General features: G+C 44.2%; 1 protein-coding gene across 4 annotated transcripts in view; it reads right to left on the bottom strand.

Moving 5' to 3' along the window:
• The window catches only part of PRRC1 (proline rich coiled-coil 1), a 37,782-nt gene that overhangs the window by 18,520 nt on the left and 1,348 nt on the right, over positions 1 to 17,914 (bottom strand). For 2 of the 4 annotated variants that reach the window (XM_030566129.1, XM_030566130.1), the window contains exons 2-4: positions 5,877 to 6,017; positions 4,049 to 4,456; positions 3,283 to 3,446 (exon numbers count right to left, since the gene is read on the bottom strand). In XM_030566129.1, coding sequence (XP_030421989.1) covers positions 3,283 to 3,446; positions 4,049 to 4,456; positions 5,877 to 5,997 — 693 coding nt within the window. In that variant the 5' untranslated portion in view covers positions 5,998 to 6,017. Of the gene's footprint in view, positions 1 to 3,282; positions 3,447 to 4,048; positions 4,457 to 5,876; positions 6,035 to 17,914 lie in introns of all 4 variants that reach the window. The other 2 variants (XM_030566127.1, XM_030566128.1) reach the window with 1 other exon arrangement.

A 17,914-nucleotide genomic window follows, 5' to 3' on the forward strand; every position in this document is an offset into this window, starting at 1 on the left:
TAGTCAATTCTCATTCATCAGTTCACAAGATATTTGATACAGGAATCAGGATAAAATCTGTCCCTCCGCCACCCTGTGCAGCACTGCAGAAGTAACCATGTGCATTAATTTGGGGATCAGGGAGATGGGGGAGGAAAGGAATCTTCCACTTTCCTATGAACCGTCACACTGGTCATTGCTAGAAACAGGTGTAAGGCTTGATGAGCTAACTGTCTGATTAGATACAGCAAAAAAAACAGTTACTTACCCTACAGTAACTGTGGCTCTTTGAGCCATTGTAGTCAGTATAGTTTCCATTGTAGGTGTGCATGAATGAGAAAGGTTTTTTTTTTTTTTTAATAGTTATGTCAGTCGTGAATGCACACGTTCCCAGTATTATCTTGCGCTTGTGCTCACATTCCCCGCATTACCCTGTCCTCCCACCATGACCTTCTGTCAGTTCCTTGTAATTCAAAGTTTGCATTGCTGAGGACTCCAAAAAGAGGGACAGACGCAAGACATGGGATCCACACTGATTACAACAGATCAAAGAACCAGTGACTATAGGGTAAGTAACTGTTTTCTCTTCTTCAAGTATGTGTCAGTGTAGATCCTGCTGCAGGTTTACTGGCAAGCAGTATCCTTCCGGGATGGTAGGACTGAGGAGTTTTCGCTATCTCAGTCAGACAGTGAAGTATTGTTCTCCCAAAATTTGACGTCTGGCTTTGCTGCCATGTCAAGTGCATAATGTTTGTGTGATGCAGTCAACCGTTACTGGGTGTGAAAACAAGAAATCAAAGTTCCTGGAGAAGCAACTGTATGTAGTGGGCTACACCAGGAAGTCAGAACTAGAATTGTGATCCAGCCTGCGCTAAGCAATCACTAATCTTCACAGAAACTGCTAGGAGTGGGAGGGAGCCCAGCTCACTCCAGCAGATAATAGTCAATTCCAAGAAGGGTGTTCTATTGCTTCCAGAAGGATTGCCTAGTGAAAACTGGGAGTCAGGAGGCTGACAAGTAACCCAGGAAGACTAAAATGGAACCCAAGAGATTCTGGAATACGACAGACCTTCAGAAAGGAAAGTATCAAATCAGGAACAACAGGCATGGGCTGGGCCTGCTTCCTTTAAAGCAGGGGTCTCAAAGTCCTGGCCCGCAGGCCATCTGCAGTCCGAGAACCTCCCCACTGCCTAGAACCACAGTGCTCTATGCATGACAACTACAGTGGCCAAAGACCAATCTGCAATGTCTAAAGCATCCATTGCTGCCTGCAACACTGTCTTGGCCACCATCGGTGCTGGCCTTTCTAAATTATGTCCTGAAGATCCTCCGTTGTCATAAAAGGAATTCCATGTTGAACAGGATGACACCCTTTCTTGTAAGTATCATACTTCGGCAGAAAGGGCTGGCTGTTAGCCTCACACAGCTGGAACGAAGCTGAACAGCATGACTTCCTCTCAAATAAATTGAGTATTTTAGGGTCTTCGTCCTTAGATGTGCTTTAGCTCAATTTCTACCTCTCTTGCACAAGTCACATAATTAAGGAGCCCAGCTTGGGGACAGCGCAAAGGTCCTCAAATCCTGTGGCAGGAACCTGGCACTTCTCAGCTTGTTTTGTCATTGGCGTTACTATGGATGGAGTCTGCCACAGAGCTTTAGCGAGGTCGAGCAGTCCCTCATTATGGGAAGGGTGATCCTGACAAGACCAAAAGCTGACAGGTTTTCAAACAGCTTGTGAGATTTCTTTGTTCTGAGGACTGCTGAGACTGGAAATTGACAAAAGGAGTGTCTGGAACACCTTGAAGTCATCTGGTGCCAGTACTGATATCAAGGATACAGTTTCATCTGGCAACAAAGAGAATAGATTCTTTTGCGATGAGTTGGGGTACTGATGTTGTTCTGACCCTAAATCTGGTTATTTCTGGTATTCAGGTATTAGTGATCTGGCCATGCATACTGCTAGCAAGAGAGCGCTCTTTTTTCCCCTCAGTTACGGAAAATGGCCTCTCAATGTCTGTGATACTGGCTGTACAACACAGTACAGCAGACTTGGTTGGATGTTGGTCAGTCTAATGCCAGTCTTGATGGGCCGGTGGTATTTGAGATCATTAAGAGAAGCCCATAGGGTTCCCAATAGCACTGATCACAGAGGGAAATTCTCTACTCAGTGAGGGGAAAACATATGCCCCAGGGACAGTGAGAAGCAGTAATTCTCTTCTGGGGCAGCGGCAACATGTAAGGTGCTTGCAGTACCAGAGTCTGTACCAGTGCCAGTAGGTGTCTCAGCATCAATGATGGATCCAGTTCTGCCCCAGTCTCATCCCCCAAGACCAGGATTAACAATGAGTGGTGAATTATTGGAGCCAGGATTAGGGCCAGCAGAATCTGCTGCATAGTAGCCTGCCCTTTCTCAGTTCTTGAGTCTGTACAGGGCTTGAACTTCTCTGTGAATGCTTTGCAGCAGTCTGTGCTTGTGGGATGACAGTGAGCTTCTTGTTGAGTGTCCACCTCTATATTTGGAGCAGCTCTTACTGGTACCTGACTTCAAAATCTGAGGTTTTGGTGCTAACTTCAAAATTGTTGAGGGCAGCTTCAGTGCCAGGAATGCCTGTACCAGATCCTCCCATGGAGCAGTCGTCTCTGCACTTGTCTCAGGTGTCACCTATCTGGCTTGACAGAGCCAATGTAGGATGCAGACTTGTTCACCGGTGGGATTCTGGAGCTTGTTTCCTTGAGGTCCGATAAGACCTATATGGACTGTTCCAGAAGATGGAGTTTCAGGCCTTGCAACTTGTGCATTATAGCAGAGAAGGATAAGCAAACCAAGAATCTGCTCAGAATATGCCATTCCCCAAGCAGAAGACAAATACTGTATTCGACCTTCCGGGGGATTAGTCCATCGCAGGACAGACACGGCTTAAAGCCTGAAGGTTTCAAATCTGCCATGTTAAGAAGCTTTCTACAGAGGGGGTCTGACCAGTAAAGCTCAGCCTACGTTGGTTCATGGTAGTTGAACATAAAAGATAAGTAGTAGTGCTGAAGACTTTGTAAGGTTTTGAAGTTTAGCCTGAGTTACGAACTAATGGTCTGACCAATGACAGGCTCTATCTTGTTGCCACAGGCAGTAAGAGGGAACTGAGGGAGGGATGCAGCCTTCCTGCCATTAATGCCTTCTGGTCTCACATGCATGAAGTTCATGTGTACCCACAGGGCAATCCACACTAACACATACTTGAAGAACCTATGGTACATTTTAGTTTGTTAAAAGACTTAATCCACAAATGGTAAAAGAAAAAAAATTACTTTTATAAATCCCCAGAGGCCTCCAGCAGATGCTTCATTATGTATGCCAGCTCCTCTGGGGTCTTCATGCTCCTCTGGGAAAGTTATTGCAGAGCCACTTCCAGTTCCGGGCACCAGAGAGGATGGGAAAGTTGTTTGTTGAGTAACAGGATTTGTCAAGACACCTGATAAGCAAAAACAAGCCACACACAAACATTCACGTATCCTACCACAATTAATGTGCTATAGCAATATTCTTTTAGCTGTCAAAGCAAGAGAGAGGCTGGAAATAAGAAAGAAGAAGCCAGCATCACATGACCAGCCAGCTCTCTGTATATCACCAGCTGGTTTAGAAACTACTGCATTAGAGTATAATTTATGGATTCAAAATGTTACACTATATTATCATTGTACAGCAAGTGGAGTTTCCACCCTGTTCTGAACAGAGCCCACATACATTACATACAGTGGAGTTTTGCTACACAGGTTATCCTGAGTAACTTTTTGTTTTAGTTACATTTTTTCCCCTAAACTTGTATGTTCCTAGGTTTCCCTGAAATGACACATCTATCCTAGATCATGACTACTACTCCCCAAAAAGCCACTCCCATCTCTTTATACACAGAATGAGATAGATACACCCGGCATAATACAGAAGTCAGCCAGCATTTCTCTACAGGGAGGCAGGTTGAATAGAAAAATGCTGACACCCTACTACCCCTTACGTTACACATAAGATCACTAATGAAAACTTGCCTCATCTTACAAAAATAGAACAAAATACTACCTGTGACTGAAGGTGCAGAAAACGATGGCATCAGCGGGGTCTGTGGTGCTCGCCCAGCATGACCTTTGGTAATGTCATAGGATGAAGCAATGGAAAATCCTGAAATGGGGGGTGCCGTGGGAGATGCAGAAAGGTTAGGGCTAGGAATACAGCTTAGGGGAGGAGGTGTTGAGAAATGGGACATGGCACCGCTAAAAGCTGAAGCAGTTGGAGGGGTAATAGGAGGTGGGGCAGGAATTAAAGGGGGTGCAACAGTTGAAACTGTTGCAGAAGGCACAAATGGCAAAGGTGCTGACGACCTCATAGGAGAAAGTGAAGACACTAGGGGTGGTAGAGGTGTGGAGAATGATTGAGGAGGAAAAGATGGGAGAGGGGATATGTCTGGAGCAGAGAGAGAACTGGACAAAGCTAGGAGGGGAAAAAATGGAAAAAAGAAAAGGCACTTTAATAAAAAGTTATCATAGCTTTAAAATTGTTTACAAAATATCTGAATAAGATACGTAAAGATTCCCCCCCACCCAAATAAGTTTGAGTTCAAAACCTAGTTGTATGAAGTAATGATTCTAGTGACAAGTAAACTTTCACCAAAAAAGTAAGTGATGCCCCATCTTCCATTGTGACCCCATCAGATATCAAGCTAGGCAGCAGCAGGATGGGTCAGAATTTGAATGGAGACTTCCAAAAGCGGCCTCACATGCTGCCAGTTCAATAGGTGACAATCTTCTTTCTGAGTCACTACTCAGTTAACACTCCAAAATGATATGAGGAGGAATTGTGCTACTGGAAGAAGTGTTCATTAAAGATTTTGTAAGACTTTAATAACTCAAGGTGGAATCCAGCTAAATTCCAACTACCTTAATTTCACCTAAGTTTTAACTAGACAAGCATGATGTATTCTGCTGTACTTCCTGTGCTAAACTCTTCGGTAGTACTGCTGTAAACTGTTAACAGCTTTCACATTTCACCTCAGTAGCGATTACCTTTCGGTACTGTGAAATGATTGCTGTGTGTGATGGCAGTATAAAGTGTAGAAAGTACTTTGAGTTTAAGATACATAATAATGCAAATTAACAAGAAAAGAATAATGATATAAGGTGGCGGGAGGCAGTGAAGGGAAGAGTTAGGAAATGTTTAAATTAAGGTTCTCACGTCAACATTAGTGCATAGCACAGCACCAACTGCTATTAAGAGAAGAGTGCCTATGTAAAAATGATACCATCTTTCTCAACAGTTCTGATCCCTGTGTGACTTCGAAATTGTAACAAAAACAACTCATTACTTTTTATGCCTTTTAGTAATTCAGAGGCAAAACAAATACTGGAAAGGACACTAGATTCTAAGTATCAACTGGAAGGTCAGATGTTACTGAGGTTGTACAATTGTGACTGCATATGCACCCAAAAGGGGGGAAATACGGTCTACAGAAAATGGTGCACACACTAGAAAATCAGGCCAAGTGAGCAGGTAATTTCCCCACATGATCCTGCCAAATCTTCTCATTTACTACAGTACTAGTCAACTCTATTAGTAGAACCTACACAGCAGTCAAAGCCTCTATCTTCTCCACCCACTCCTCCATAAAAACCCTAGACACATACCCACATAATTTCTTATAGAAGTGTATGTTTAAAAAGCCATATTCTTAAAAGATGCAGCAAGTCATTTAAGGAGCACGCTACTAGGATTAAGGAAGAAATTATGTTCTTCAATGTAGTCTGGAGAAGTGCACTGCAATTATACTGATTATAATATTGCTTTCACTTGGACTAATCGCTATGCTTCAAACACATGAACAAGCAAAACCCAGTTGCATGGAAGCCTCTTATACCTAATGAGACAGGTGTGGTGGTGGAGGTGGCGGCAATGGCGATACCAGCAGCTATTGTCCCTGCTGTGCTTGGTGGGGGAGTGCCAGGTGGGGTTGTCTCTATTCCACTCTCTTCCATCATTTTTCTTCAGCTACAATAAACTGCAGAGAAACAAAACCTGTATTGAGAAATAAGACAACTATTTCAAACTGAATTACAAAGAAAGGAGCATTCTACAGCAGACTAGATGCTGGTTTAGGAGCCCAGGACAATTCAAATATCAGTTCCAAAATAAGTCTTTTGAGGAGCCCTAGACAAACCATTTACTCAGTGTCCCGCAAATCTGTTCAGTAATATTTCTTTCCCAGCTTCTACTATAGAGACAATGTTTCAAATTCAAAACCTCTCTGAATTCCTTACTTCTAAAACACCTTTCATGTAAGGATATGAAATATTTTACAAACACTAAACCTCACAAAATCCACACAAAGCAGATAAGTACGTATTGCCATTTTACAGATTGATAAACTAAAGCACTCAGACTGTGCACCTGTTTTCAACACGGTGCTGAGCACATCAACTTATTTCAAAAGAAGTTGTGGTAGAAATTCTGTAAATTCATGTGACTTGCCAAAGGTCTCAAAGGAAACCACTGGCATATCTGGGAACAAAACCCAGGAAATCCTGAGTCCTTGTCCTCTGCTTTAACTATGACCTTGTTTATATTCGAAAACTTGTGCTGATGTAACTAATTGAATATAAAAATCTATGTTGTTATTCCAGTGCAAGTCCCTAATACTGACACAATGGAAAACCATTTTAAATTGCACTTAAAGTGACTTACTGCATTAAGCTTAAACACAACTTAAAACAGATTCAGTGTGTCTACATTAGGGGGTTACCCCCAGTGTAACCAGATGGATTTTTATAACGATTTAGCTACAGCAGTTGATGTTTACGAAGACAGACAAGCCCTATGAGACCACACTCTCTTCTCACTAACCTAATGAGAGCATCAAAGTTTAAGACTGAATGACAAACTGGTTTTCTTTCACCATCAGGATCAGTAGAGGATAGGAGTGTCTTTCATCATGCTAAAACACTGGAAAATCCATTTTACCTCAAGAAACATTAAATCATACCCTTGCTTAAAAACAAATTACTACTACAAAGGTAGCACAAAATGTGTGGGAAGCAGGAGAGAGAGATGGGAGAAAAACATGCAAATGAATTCTCAACTTTCCTTTCCTCCCATTTCTGATTTGTATTCTACAGTACAAAGGTAATTAAAAAAAAAACTAACAACTAATAAAATAATAATAATAATGTCTTGCCTCTCAAGTCTGGTAAACCAGGTACCAGTAGTTATTATTTGCTTCTTGGAAAAACATTTCCTAAGGTAGCTATAATGAAATACAAATCCCATGTGAACTAATTATATGTATAACAAATAGACTGAGTCTTGATAAGAACTGTCCACACTATCCATTACGTCAGGAGCTATCAAGCTCTGCCAGCATATTCCTTTAACGAGGCACACTGGGAAGGTCTTATAAAATGTGCTAAAAATGCAATACAATACACATATAGAGATTTCCACTTAGAAAATTACAGATTTTTTTCCCTGCTAATAAAAAGTCATATTCCATGTAAAAAATAGTCAGGTACCGTTTAACACTAAAAATGTTCACATTTTTGTTACCTTGTTATTCTTGAGGAAGGTAAAATATATACATTCAAATACACACACAAATATACAGATAAGAGAAGGTATAGCAACAGTCAATTCTGACATACGCTCACAGGTGAACTGTAAAGTTCCTGAAAATAAATGAAAGTTTATATTATACAAAGAACAGTTCTGCTGCCCCTGGAAAACACAAACAGAAGGCTTTGCACAAAAGGTTCAAGTGACAAGGAGGGAGATGGAATACTTGAGCAAAGTTCAGAGAGGTAACAGATCCATTCCATGTCCACTATACAGTACCCTTCATGGCTGAGGTCCCCCAACATGGGGGGAATTCCCCATATACCATTAGATCTACTGCCTACAAGCCAGCCTGTCTCCCCCAGCTCAAAACCTCTCTCCATTCAAGAACAAATGAAGGACCTCTGAAGCAGCATTCTGCAGTCTGTAGGGGCTATGGATCCTGTCTGCAGAATCTCTGCATCCACCCCAGTCCCCTGCAGTGGAACTGCACTGGGTAGGGTTTTCCATTAAACTTACCTCGGCTGAAGGATTTGTTTTTAATAGCATGTTTTTAAAAAGCTAATAGCACAAGTTTATATTTCACAGGCCATGTCTACATCTAAAATTTTGCAGCGCTGGTTGTTACAGCTGTATTAGTACAGCTGTATAGGGCCAGCGCTGCAGAGTGGCCACACTTACAGCAACCAGCGCTGCAAGTGGTGTTAGATGTGGCCACACTGCAGCGCTGTTGGGCGGCTTCAAGGGGGGTTCCGGGACGAGAGAGCAAACCGGGAAAGGAAACCAGCTTCGCCGCGGTTTGCTCTCTCGGTCCCGGAGCCACCCAGCAAACCGCAGGGAAGGAGACCTGCTTGCTCGGGGTTCCGGGACCGAGAGAGCAAACCGGGAAAGGAGACCAGCTTCGCCGCGGTTTGCTCTCGCATTCCCGGAGCCACCCAGCAAACCGCAGGGAAGGAGACCTGCTTGCTCGGGGTTCCGGGACCGAGAGAGCAAACCGGGAACGCCGCGGTTTGCTCTCTCGGTCCCGGAGCCACCCAGCAAACCGCAGGGAAGGAGACCTGCTTGCTCGGGGTTCCGGGACCGAGAGAGCAAACCGGGAACGCCGCGGTTTGCTCTCTCGGTCCCGGAGCCACCCAGCAAACCGCAGGGAAGGAGACCTGCTTGCTCGGGGTTCCGGGACCGAGAGAGCAAACCGGGAACGCCGCGGTTTGCTCTCTCGGTCCCGGAGCCACCCAGCAAACCGCAGGGAAGGAGACCTGCTTGCTCGGGGTTCCGGGACCGAGAGAGCAAACCGGGAACGCCGCGGTTTGCTCTCTCGGTCCCGGAGCCACCCAGCAAACCGCAGGGAAGGAGACCTGCTTGCTCGGGGTTCCGGGACCGAGAGAGCAAACCGGGAACGCCGCGGTTTGCTCTCTCGGTCCCGGAGCCACCCAGCAAACCGCAGGGAAGGAGACCTGCTTGCTCGGGGTTCCGGGACCGAGAGAGCAAACCGGGAAAGGAAACCAGCTTCGCCGCGGTTTGCTCTCTCGGTCCCGGAGCCACCCAGCAAACCGCAGGGAAGGAGACCTGCTTGCTCGGGGTTCCGGGACCGAGAGAGCAAACCGGGAAAGGAGACCAGCTTCGCCGCGGTTTGCTCTCGCGTTCCCCGAACCACCCTGCAAACCGCAGGGAAGGAGACCTGCTTGCTCGGGGGTTCGGGGAACGAGAGAGCAAACCGGGGAAGGAGACCAGCTTCGCCGCGGTTTGCTCTCGCGTTCCCCGAACGACCCTGCAAACCGCAGGGAAGGAGACCTGCTTGCTCGGGGTTCGGGAACGCGAGAGCAAGCTGGGGAAGGAGACCAGCTTGATTACCAGAGGCTTCCTCAGGTATGCTGGGATACCTGCTTATTCCACGGAGGTCAAGAAAAGCGCTGGTAAGTGTCTATACTTGATCACCAGCGCTGGATCACCAGCGCTGGATCCTCTACACCCGAGACAAAACGGGAGTACGGCCAGCGCTGCAAACAGGGAGTTGCAGCGCTGGTGGTGCCCTGCAGATGTGTACACCTTCAAAGTTGCAGCGCTGTAACTCCCTCACCAGCGCTGCAACTTTCTGATGTAGACAAGCCCACACTAAAAACATTCCTAAAGCTCCTCCTTCAATTACCTGCCAAAAATCTAATGTTGTTTTTACGGCTGTGAAGACTGTTTGCGACATGTAAGGTTCGAGTGATTTTTTCTTTTTAATGGGGAACGAATAGGCCGACGACTTGAGCAAAGGCTTAGGGTTGCAACAAAGAGATTAGTTATTCTTGAACAAACAAGAAATTCTCAATTCAGGTTCCAGCAGACAAGTTTACTCCTAAGGGAATTCTGCACCCCCCCCAAAAAAATTAAAAACTGAGCACACTTTAAAATTCTGCATACGTTATTTGTCAAAATAACACACTATCATACCAGTTTCAATTATTTTTGTAATTTATTTCAAAATACCTGTCAGCAAGTATGTCTGTAACAATATAGACAACAAAAAAGATTTACCCAGGAGTAGAGAGTTAAAGAAACTCCTAAGACAATCCAGTTTCTGTTTCTCTTATGCTTTTGCTGGGTGTCTCAGTCTGGGTATGTCTCACGTGCCAGCTGGGAACATCTTGGGAAGAAAACTCTACCCTTCCGGTCTTTTAGTCTATTGTCATTTTTTTACTCTACTCCCCATAGACTTACCATATTTCCAGTTTCCAAATAGAGGACACTGCCTCTCACTATGGGTGAGAGGAGAGTTGGGGGGGGTACACTTTGTGGGGTGCTGAAGGGGTGTTTGTACTGGGAGGGTGGATCTGACGGGTGCTGGAGCAGGTACCTGGGGTCTCAATCTTGAGATGGAGGGGCAATGTCACCCCGTCACAGTGGCAGGGAGGAGAGTGCAGACTCAGAACACAGAGCAAGCCTGTCAGTCACTGCCTCCGTGCAGGGCCCTCCCCCTGCCCAGGGCTGGCAGCCAGGGCCTGGGTGGGCAGGATCCAGCAGCTGCAAGGGACCAATCAAATGTGAATGCAGGGGAGGGACCAATTGCAAAGCAGACCAATCAGGGCTCTTTCTGAGCTGCAACATCTGCTCTGCAAGAAATCCAGACATTGTCTCACTAGAAAAGTCTGCCCAGACAGAGGGTAGAGGATCAAAAACAAAGTGGATAAAAATCAATGATTTTAAAAATAAACAAACAGGATTTTTTTAAATTTAAAATTGGATATTTTTGATAAAATGCTTTTTGAGGAAAAAGCAATCTAAAGATAGTTTAAACTAAGATACATTATAGTTCAAAAATATCTTATCATGGAATAGGGATTATAAATTCTAATTCTATAGTATGAGACAATATATACATGGAATGCTGAAAAAAAGTTTTGTAAATGAGTTCCAATAGTTTATGGATTAAGGACCCAATCTTATGGGGTTCCACAGGTTTCTGTATAGATTATTTAGGTTAATCTTTCCATCTACTCAATGGGACTCAGTGCTCAGTCTAGAAGATGCCATCAGAGATGCTTAGTTTTGCAGTTCTCAAACTGTGGATTTGTGTCTCATGAGGTAAGAGGCTTGTAAACAGCAAAAATGTTTTAAAATAAATAAATAAATATATAGAGATGGGAAATAATAGACTTCAACCACATTGTCCCTTGCAAATTTGCGTTCACAGAATCAATTCCTCACCTCTCTCTAAAAGTGCAAAGTTTCAAAAAGTTCAATTAATAGAAGATTGTTGGGGGCATAATACAGTGGTTCTCAAACTGGAGCCGCCGCTTGTGTAGGGAAAGACCTGGCGGGCTGGGCTGGTTTGTTTATCTGCCAGGTCCGCAGGTTCGGCCGATGGCGGCTCCCACTGGCTGTGGTTCACCGCCCAAGGCGAATGGGGGCTTTGGGAAGTGGCGCAGAACAAGGGATTTGCTGGCCACCGCAATCGGCCAAACCTGTGGGCCTGACAGGTAAACAAACCGGCCCGGCCCACCAGGAGCTTTCCCTACACAAGTGGTGGTCCCAGTTTGAGAACCCCTGGGGTAATAGAACTGGACAAGGAGAAGAGGTCTGGGGATAAACGTGAGAAGTGAGGGATATGCTTGTTTTGTTAAAATACTGTACGTTTGCTGCTGAAGAAAAAAAATCCAGAGTACTTAACATTGTTGTATTAGTTAAATAAAACAATTTAAATGTCTGTCTGGTAATGTTCTCCTCCTAATACAGCCTAGCAAGAAAATCCTCCAAATATCAACGATTAACTTGTTGAATTCGAGATATTTATGAAGTTATTGAGAGGTGCACTACCTGCTTCAATTACCTTTGGTAAATGAAATAACCAAACAATCTTTCATTTTCTGATATAGCTGTAAAACTAGTCTGAAAAGTTTACAAAATAAATCACTGTTTAAAAATGTATAGTGTATACTTTCTAAAAATGAAATCTACATCTATCTCTGAGTTATGGAGAGTATGTATTAAGGTTATAACAACCAACAAGAACATACTTTTATATAGAAAACCATGATTAAATCGAGTCTTCCTGATTAATGATTTAAATCAAATCCACTCCGATCAAAAAAAAAAAAAAAAAGGCAATGTCTGCGAAAACCTGGACCTACTAACCCGTGTCACCTAGTCCCCCTGCAAGACCTTCCCCTTTTACTCTCAGGCCATGTCTACATCTAAAATTTTGCAGCGCTGGTTGTTACAGCTGTATTAGTACAGCTGTATAGGGCCAGCGCTGCAGAGTGGCCACACTTACAGCAACCAGCGCTGCAAGTGGTGTTAGATGTGGCCACACTGCAGCGCTGTTGGGCGGCTTCAAGGGGGGTTCGGGGAACGCGAGAGCAAACCGGGGAAGGAGACCAGCTTCGCCGCGGTTTGCTCTCGCGTTCCCCGAACCCCCCTGCAAACCGCAGGGAAGGAGACCTGCTTGCTCGGGGGTTCGGGGAACGAGAGAGCAAACCGGGAAAGGAGACCAGCTTCGCCGCGGTTTGCTCTCGCGTTCCCCGAACCACCCTGCAAACCGCAGGGAAGGAGACCTGCTTGCTCGGGGGTTCGGGGAACGAGAGAGCAAACCGGGGAAGGAGACCAGCTTCGCCGCGGTTTGCTCTCGCGTTCCCCGAACGTCCCTGCAAACCGCAGGGAAGGAGACCTGCTTGCTCGGGGTTCGGGAACGCGAGAGCAAGCTGGGGAAGGAGACCAGCTTGATTACCAGAGGCTTCCTCAGGTATGCTGGGATACCTGCTTATTCCACAGAGGTCAAGAAAAGCGCTGGTAAGTGTCTATACTTGATCACCAGCGCTGGATCACCAGCGCTGGATCCTCTACACCCGAGACAAAACGGGAGTACGGCCAGCGCTGCAAACAGGGAGTTGCAGCGCTGGTGGTGCCCTGCAGATGTGTACACCTCCTAAGTTGCAGCGCTGTAACTCCCTCACCAGCGCTGCAACTTTCTGATGTAGACAAGCCCTCAGCCTCCCCTTCCAGAAAGCAGCAGCCCCTCCCTGCAACTCCCAGCTGTTGCTCCTGCCTCCCCGTGGGGTGCAGTTTGCCAGCTCTGGCAACTGCTGCATAGGGAGGGGACCCAGCCACACCAGGTGGCCAAATGGGACCAGCAAACCTGGGAACCGTAGTCCACTCGTGCCTCTCATGCAGGTGCACTGTGAGCTAGGCTCTGCCGGGGCAGCCAGTAGCAAAAATTCTGCAGGAAAAAATGAAATTCTGCCCAGAACATGAATTCCTGCAAATTCTACACTGTGTAGTGGCACAGAATTTCCCCAGGAGTAAGACAAGTAAAGAAATCATTGGTCAAAAAGACTAAAACACATAAGCTATTTGATCAACTCTCCATAACACAGATGCATCTGAAGAAGTGGGTTTTTTACCCAAGAAAGCTTATGCCAAATAAATCTGTTAGTCTTTAAGGTGACACCGGACTCCTCTCCTTAACACTTTCATTAAACAACAGTATTTCAGATAACGCTGTGAGTAAATGCTGTTGATAGGTTGTTGTTTTTTTAAACACACACACACACACACACACACACACACACACACACACACACACACACACACACACAATGAATGAACAGCTTCCACATGGAACTTTCTCAGTAGTTTACTACATATATTTTCCAGACTAATTATAGGCTCAAGAGCTAAGGAACAAACAACCTAATCTAGAAAATAAGGTGTAAACAGGATACTTAAATAGAAATCCATCATCCTGACTCTCCACTACTATGCATTCTATTTACATTTATGTGGAATGAGTGCTAAGCAGGCAACAACACTGCCTACCCGAAGTGTTCACATATCACAGGTATGCCCCTAAAAATCATGACTTTAAAATATATTTTGTGATTTTAAGTTGGCCTTCTAGTTCTTGAGTCATTGAGGGGAAGCTGCCTGCCCCAAAGTGTGTAAGAGCATTTCAAGTTAACATATAACACACACACACATATTATATATATATTACACACACACGCTTTACCACTGGCAGTTTGGAGGGGAACTTCTCCCTACTCCTCCTCCATTCCCCAACCCCCACTATCAGTAGCCTGTATCCTTCACCACTCCATCCTGCTGGCCTCCTAATCCACACAGTCTTCCCCTCACCCTTCCATGCTCACCTACAGTCTCCAAACCTCAACTTTTTCACCTCTTATTCCTTCATAGTATCCTACCCCTCACATTTTTCCTCTGCCAACCTCTACTCCAGTGGTCCCCAATGCAGTGCCCGTGGGTGCCATGGCGCTCGCCGGGGCATCTATCTGCGCCCGTGAACTGACCCACGGACAAGCATCCGCCGAAATGCTGCCACAAAGCATCAAGAGGTGTTGCCTCTGAAATGCCGCTGATTTTCAGCAACATTTGAGCGGCGACGCCTCTTGACGTTACTGCTTCTCAGTGGCATTTCGGCGAATGCTTGTCCGCCAGTCACGGTCCTCAGTGGCATTTCGGCGAATGCTTGTCCGCCAGTCACGGTCCTCAGTGGCTTGTCATCCAGCGCCCGCCAGACCAAAAAAGTTGGGGACTACTGCCCTCACCTCCCTCAGTCTGCCTCCTGCACAAACATATTACCCATCAAACCATTGTGAATAAGGGAAATGTCATGAATTTTGAAGCCAGGAACTGTGAGATCACAGGAAACTTAAACACACCCAAATATCACAAAGCTCATGGTAAAGAAACCCCAGAAAAATTGGCAACACTGCAAATATAACATGCTTCCAAATTAAAACTATCCACTCTCAGTTTGCACAGGTGTAAGTGATTATGAATGGAGCAAGACAGTGGAGAATGAGGCCCTTAGATATAATTCTAGAGAATTACAAGAGAGCAGGTATGGAAGAGTAAGAGAAACCAACTGAGGGCAAATAAGTTTTGAAGGCTAGTCACCACACAGCTAAGCTGCTGAAAAATGTCCTGAAGAAAAATGCAGAGGCAAAGTGCCTATCAGGATCAGGCCCCAAATCCTTAGTCTCTACCAGCTTTGGCAATGGCCTTTGTCTTTACTATTACTCCCAACCTCATATTAAAGTTATTTAGGTACAGAAAAACCTCTCTTTCTCCTTGCTGCTCCAATCCACAAACCCATAATTCTCAGCAAGTAATCCTTGAAGGTAAAACCCCACTTCCAAGCAAAGATTTAGTTTTACATATTTATAGAGCCCTACAGTGAAGTCTCTCTTCCTAAGATGTCACTCCTTCTAGACAACATACTACACTATAACCTACCAAAAATAAAATGATTATCCAAATATACTAGCAACGTGCATTGTGATATTTTATTGTTATTTACCACAAGAACATTCAATCAGCAGTGGGTTACCCAGTCCTTAATGCAACTTAGTAAAGTCTGTTTTAGGGTATGTCTACATTGCAATTAGGTACCCACGACTGGCCTATGCCAGCTGACTTAACCTCACATATCTCAGGCTAAGGGGCTGTTTCGCTGCCATTTAGACTTCCAGGCTTGGGCCTGAGGGTAGGCCTGGAAGTCTACACTACAGCCCTGCATCCCAAGCCTGGGGAGCCCGAATCAGCTGGTATGGGCTAGCTGCAGGATGGATGGGTATTTGCAGTGTAGAAATGCCTCTAGTCACCTCCTCCACACACCTACTGCTGCCTTTTCTCAGATGATTAAAAAAATGTCTGAACATAACCCACAAAACTGATACTTCCTATGTCAAAGTTGACCTAATACAAGCCTCACAAACCAGTCCAAAAATATAAAATCCATGAGACAAAGAATTACAACCAGAGTCAAACAAATGTGTAATTAGCCCAAAAGAAACTGTGCTCCTGCCATCTAGTGGTTTGTGACTAAAAGTTCATTTCATGAGTCTGGTCATGTCACTGAATTTGGAAAAAACCCAAACTTGAGTGCATTCTGTATGATTACATTAAAGTGTTTATTAAACTAAATTAGTATCATAAAAGTAGCACATTCCTAACAGCTCCTTGCCCTGTGGCTTTGTTTACACAAAGATTTTTTTTGTAAATTTGCCACTAAAAAAGTTTCATTAATACAGATCAAGTTTTCAGGAGGGTTTAGTATAAAATTCAGCAGGGTTAAGTTACTAAAAGAGAAGGGGGTGGGGGGTGAGAAAAACTGGTCTGTGCTAATGCTACCACTGTGTGCAGCAATGTTAGAGCTGCATGAGTACTGGAGCAATCATGGGAGCTTTTAACAAGAAGCATACTTAGTACAGACAAGGTCTGTGCCTCTTTGAGGTGTAACTATTTACTTTATTCTGAGTGCAGAGCCAATATAGCCAAGGAAGAGGGAGCTGAATTCGAGTCCGTTGTTAGTCTTTTCCCCCAAATTGTCAGTTAACAGCTTGATTTTCCAAGGTGTAAAGCACTCACAACCTTTATTTGCTTCAGCAGGTGTAGGGGTATTTGGCTTTTGAGAAAAATCAGATCATAAATTCTGACTGCACAACTTTTTTTTTTAAACTGGTGAGTATGTTAGAAGAAGAACAGTTTCATTTTAGAGATCAAAGACTGAGCTTCCTGAGTTGGCAATCAGAAAAAGTTTACTTTTAAAAATCAAAAGCTTACGTGAAGTAACTGAAAAAACATCAAACCAGTTTTCTGACTATAATCTTAATGTGAAAATGATTTTAAATTATGTCCCAAAAATATGGAAACTGACAGTTAAGAATGAACTACTTACAAATGAAGACAACCCAAAATTGACAAGGATAAAGTCAATTTCTAGAACTGAATCACAGTTTGCAGTGGTGCTGTTTAACAGTTAACCCTTAACATGGATGTCTACTCAACTGTGGAAATCTGCTTGTTAACAGACAAAGCACAGTAGAATTATCTTGAGAGGCTCAGGCTTAACCTGAGAAGTGAGTAAGTTCAGTAATCAATTAAAATACCAGACTCAAATGTTATTTAATACATTTTTAAATATGTAAGGCAATGTTTCTATAACTAAGTGTGAAAAGGTAATATTGGGTTAACATCTAAAGCACTGGTTAGGCTCATTAAGTAGAATTTTTGTTAATATTCTCCTGATTAAGCAGCAGTTGTCCTCATGCATGGCCAATTAACTGCTAGGAGGCTTCCCTAAATGAGCAGCCATCCTGAAATACACACATCCTAATTAAGGGATATATAGGCACAGATATAAACAGTATTCATTTACAAACTGTAGCTCCTTTCACCTTCTAAGGCTTTGGGTACAATAGAGAGCTTACAGCAGTTGCACTATATCAACGGGAGAAGCTCTCCCGTCAGCATAGTGCTGTCCACTCCAGTGCTTAGGTCAGTATAACTTTTGTCCCTCAGGGTTGGCTTTATTCATAAGTGGTAGTGCAGACATAGCCTATGTCTTTTACAGATATTAAACCATTATTTCCCAGGCAAGATGGGCACCAGGTTAGTTTGGGGGTGGGAGTGTATGGGGAGAGGAAAGGATCAGCATCGCTAGGGAAAGCTGAAGGACATCAGATTCATACCACCCTATACATACCGTAAACATATTGTTTCATCTGCTTATAAAGTGGGGAACTGACTCAATAAAATCCATCCTATTTACTTCAGACAGCCAACCTCATTAAAGGCCACAGAACAGAAACAGCTCACAGATACTGGGGTAAAGACTTAAGCTCTGCCACCCTATGTTTCTCTTTTGTGCCGCTGTGGCACTTAGCTCATTCTTGGGCAACACAAAAAAGAAAACAAGAGACACAGCAACTATCAGAACATGCTGCAATCCCAACCTGCCAATCAATGGGGTGGCTTCTTCAACAAAAACTCAGGGATTATAATTGAGTAATTAATCTTGACAAGCCTCCTGAAGAAGCTAAGCAAATGATATTAGTTCCATTTGAC

The sequence above is a fragment of the Gopherus evgoodei genome, chromosome 6 (genome assembly GCF_007399415.2).
Source record: "Gopherus evgoodei ecotype Sinaloan lineage chromosome 6, rGopEvg1_v1.p, whole genome shotgun sequence".
NCBI lineage: Eukaryota > Metazoa > Chordata > Testudines > Testudinidae > Gopherus > Gopherus evgoodei.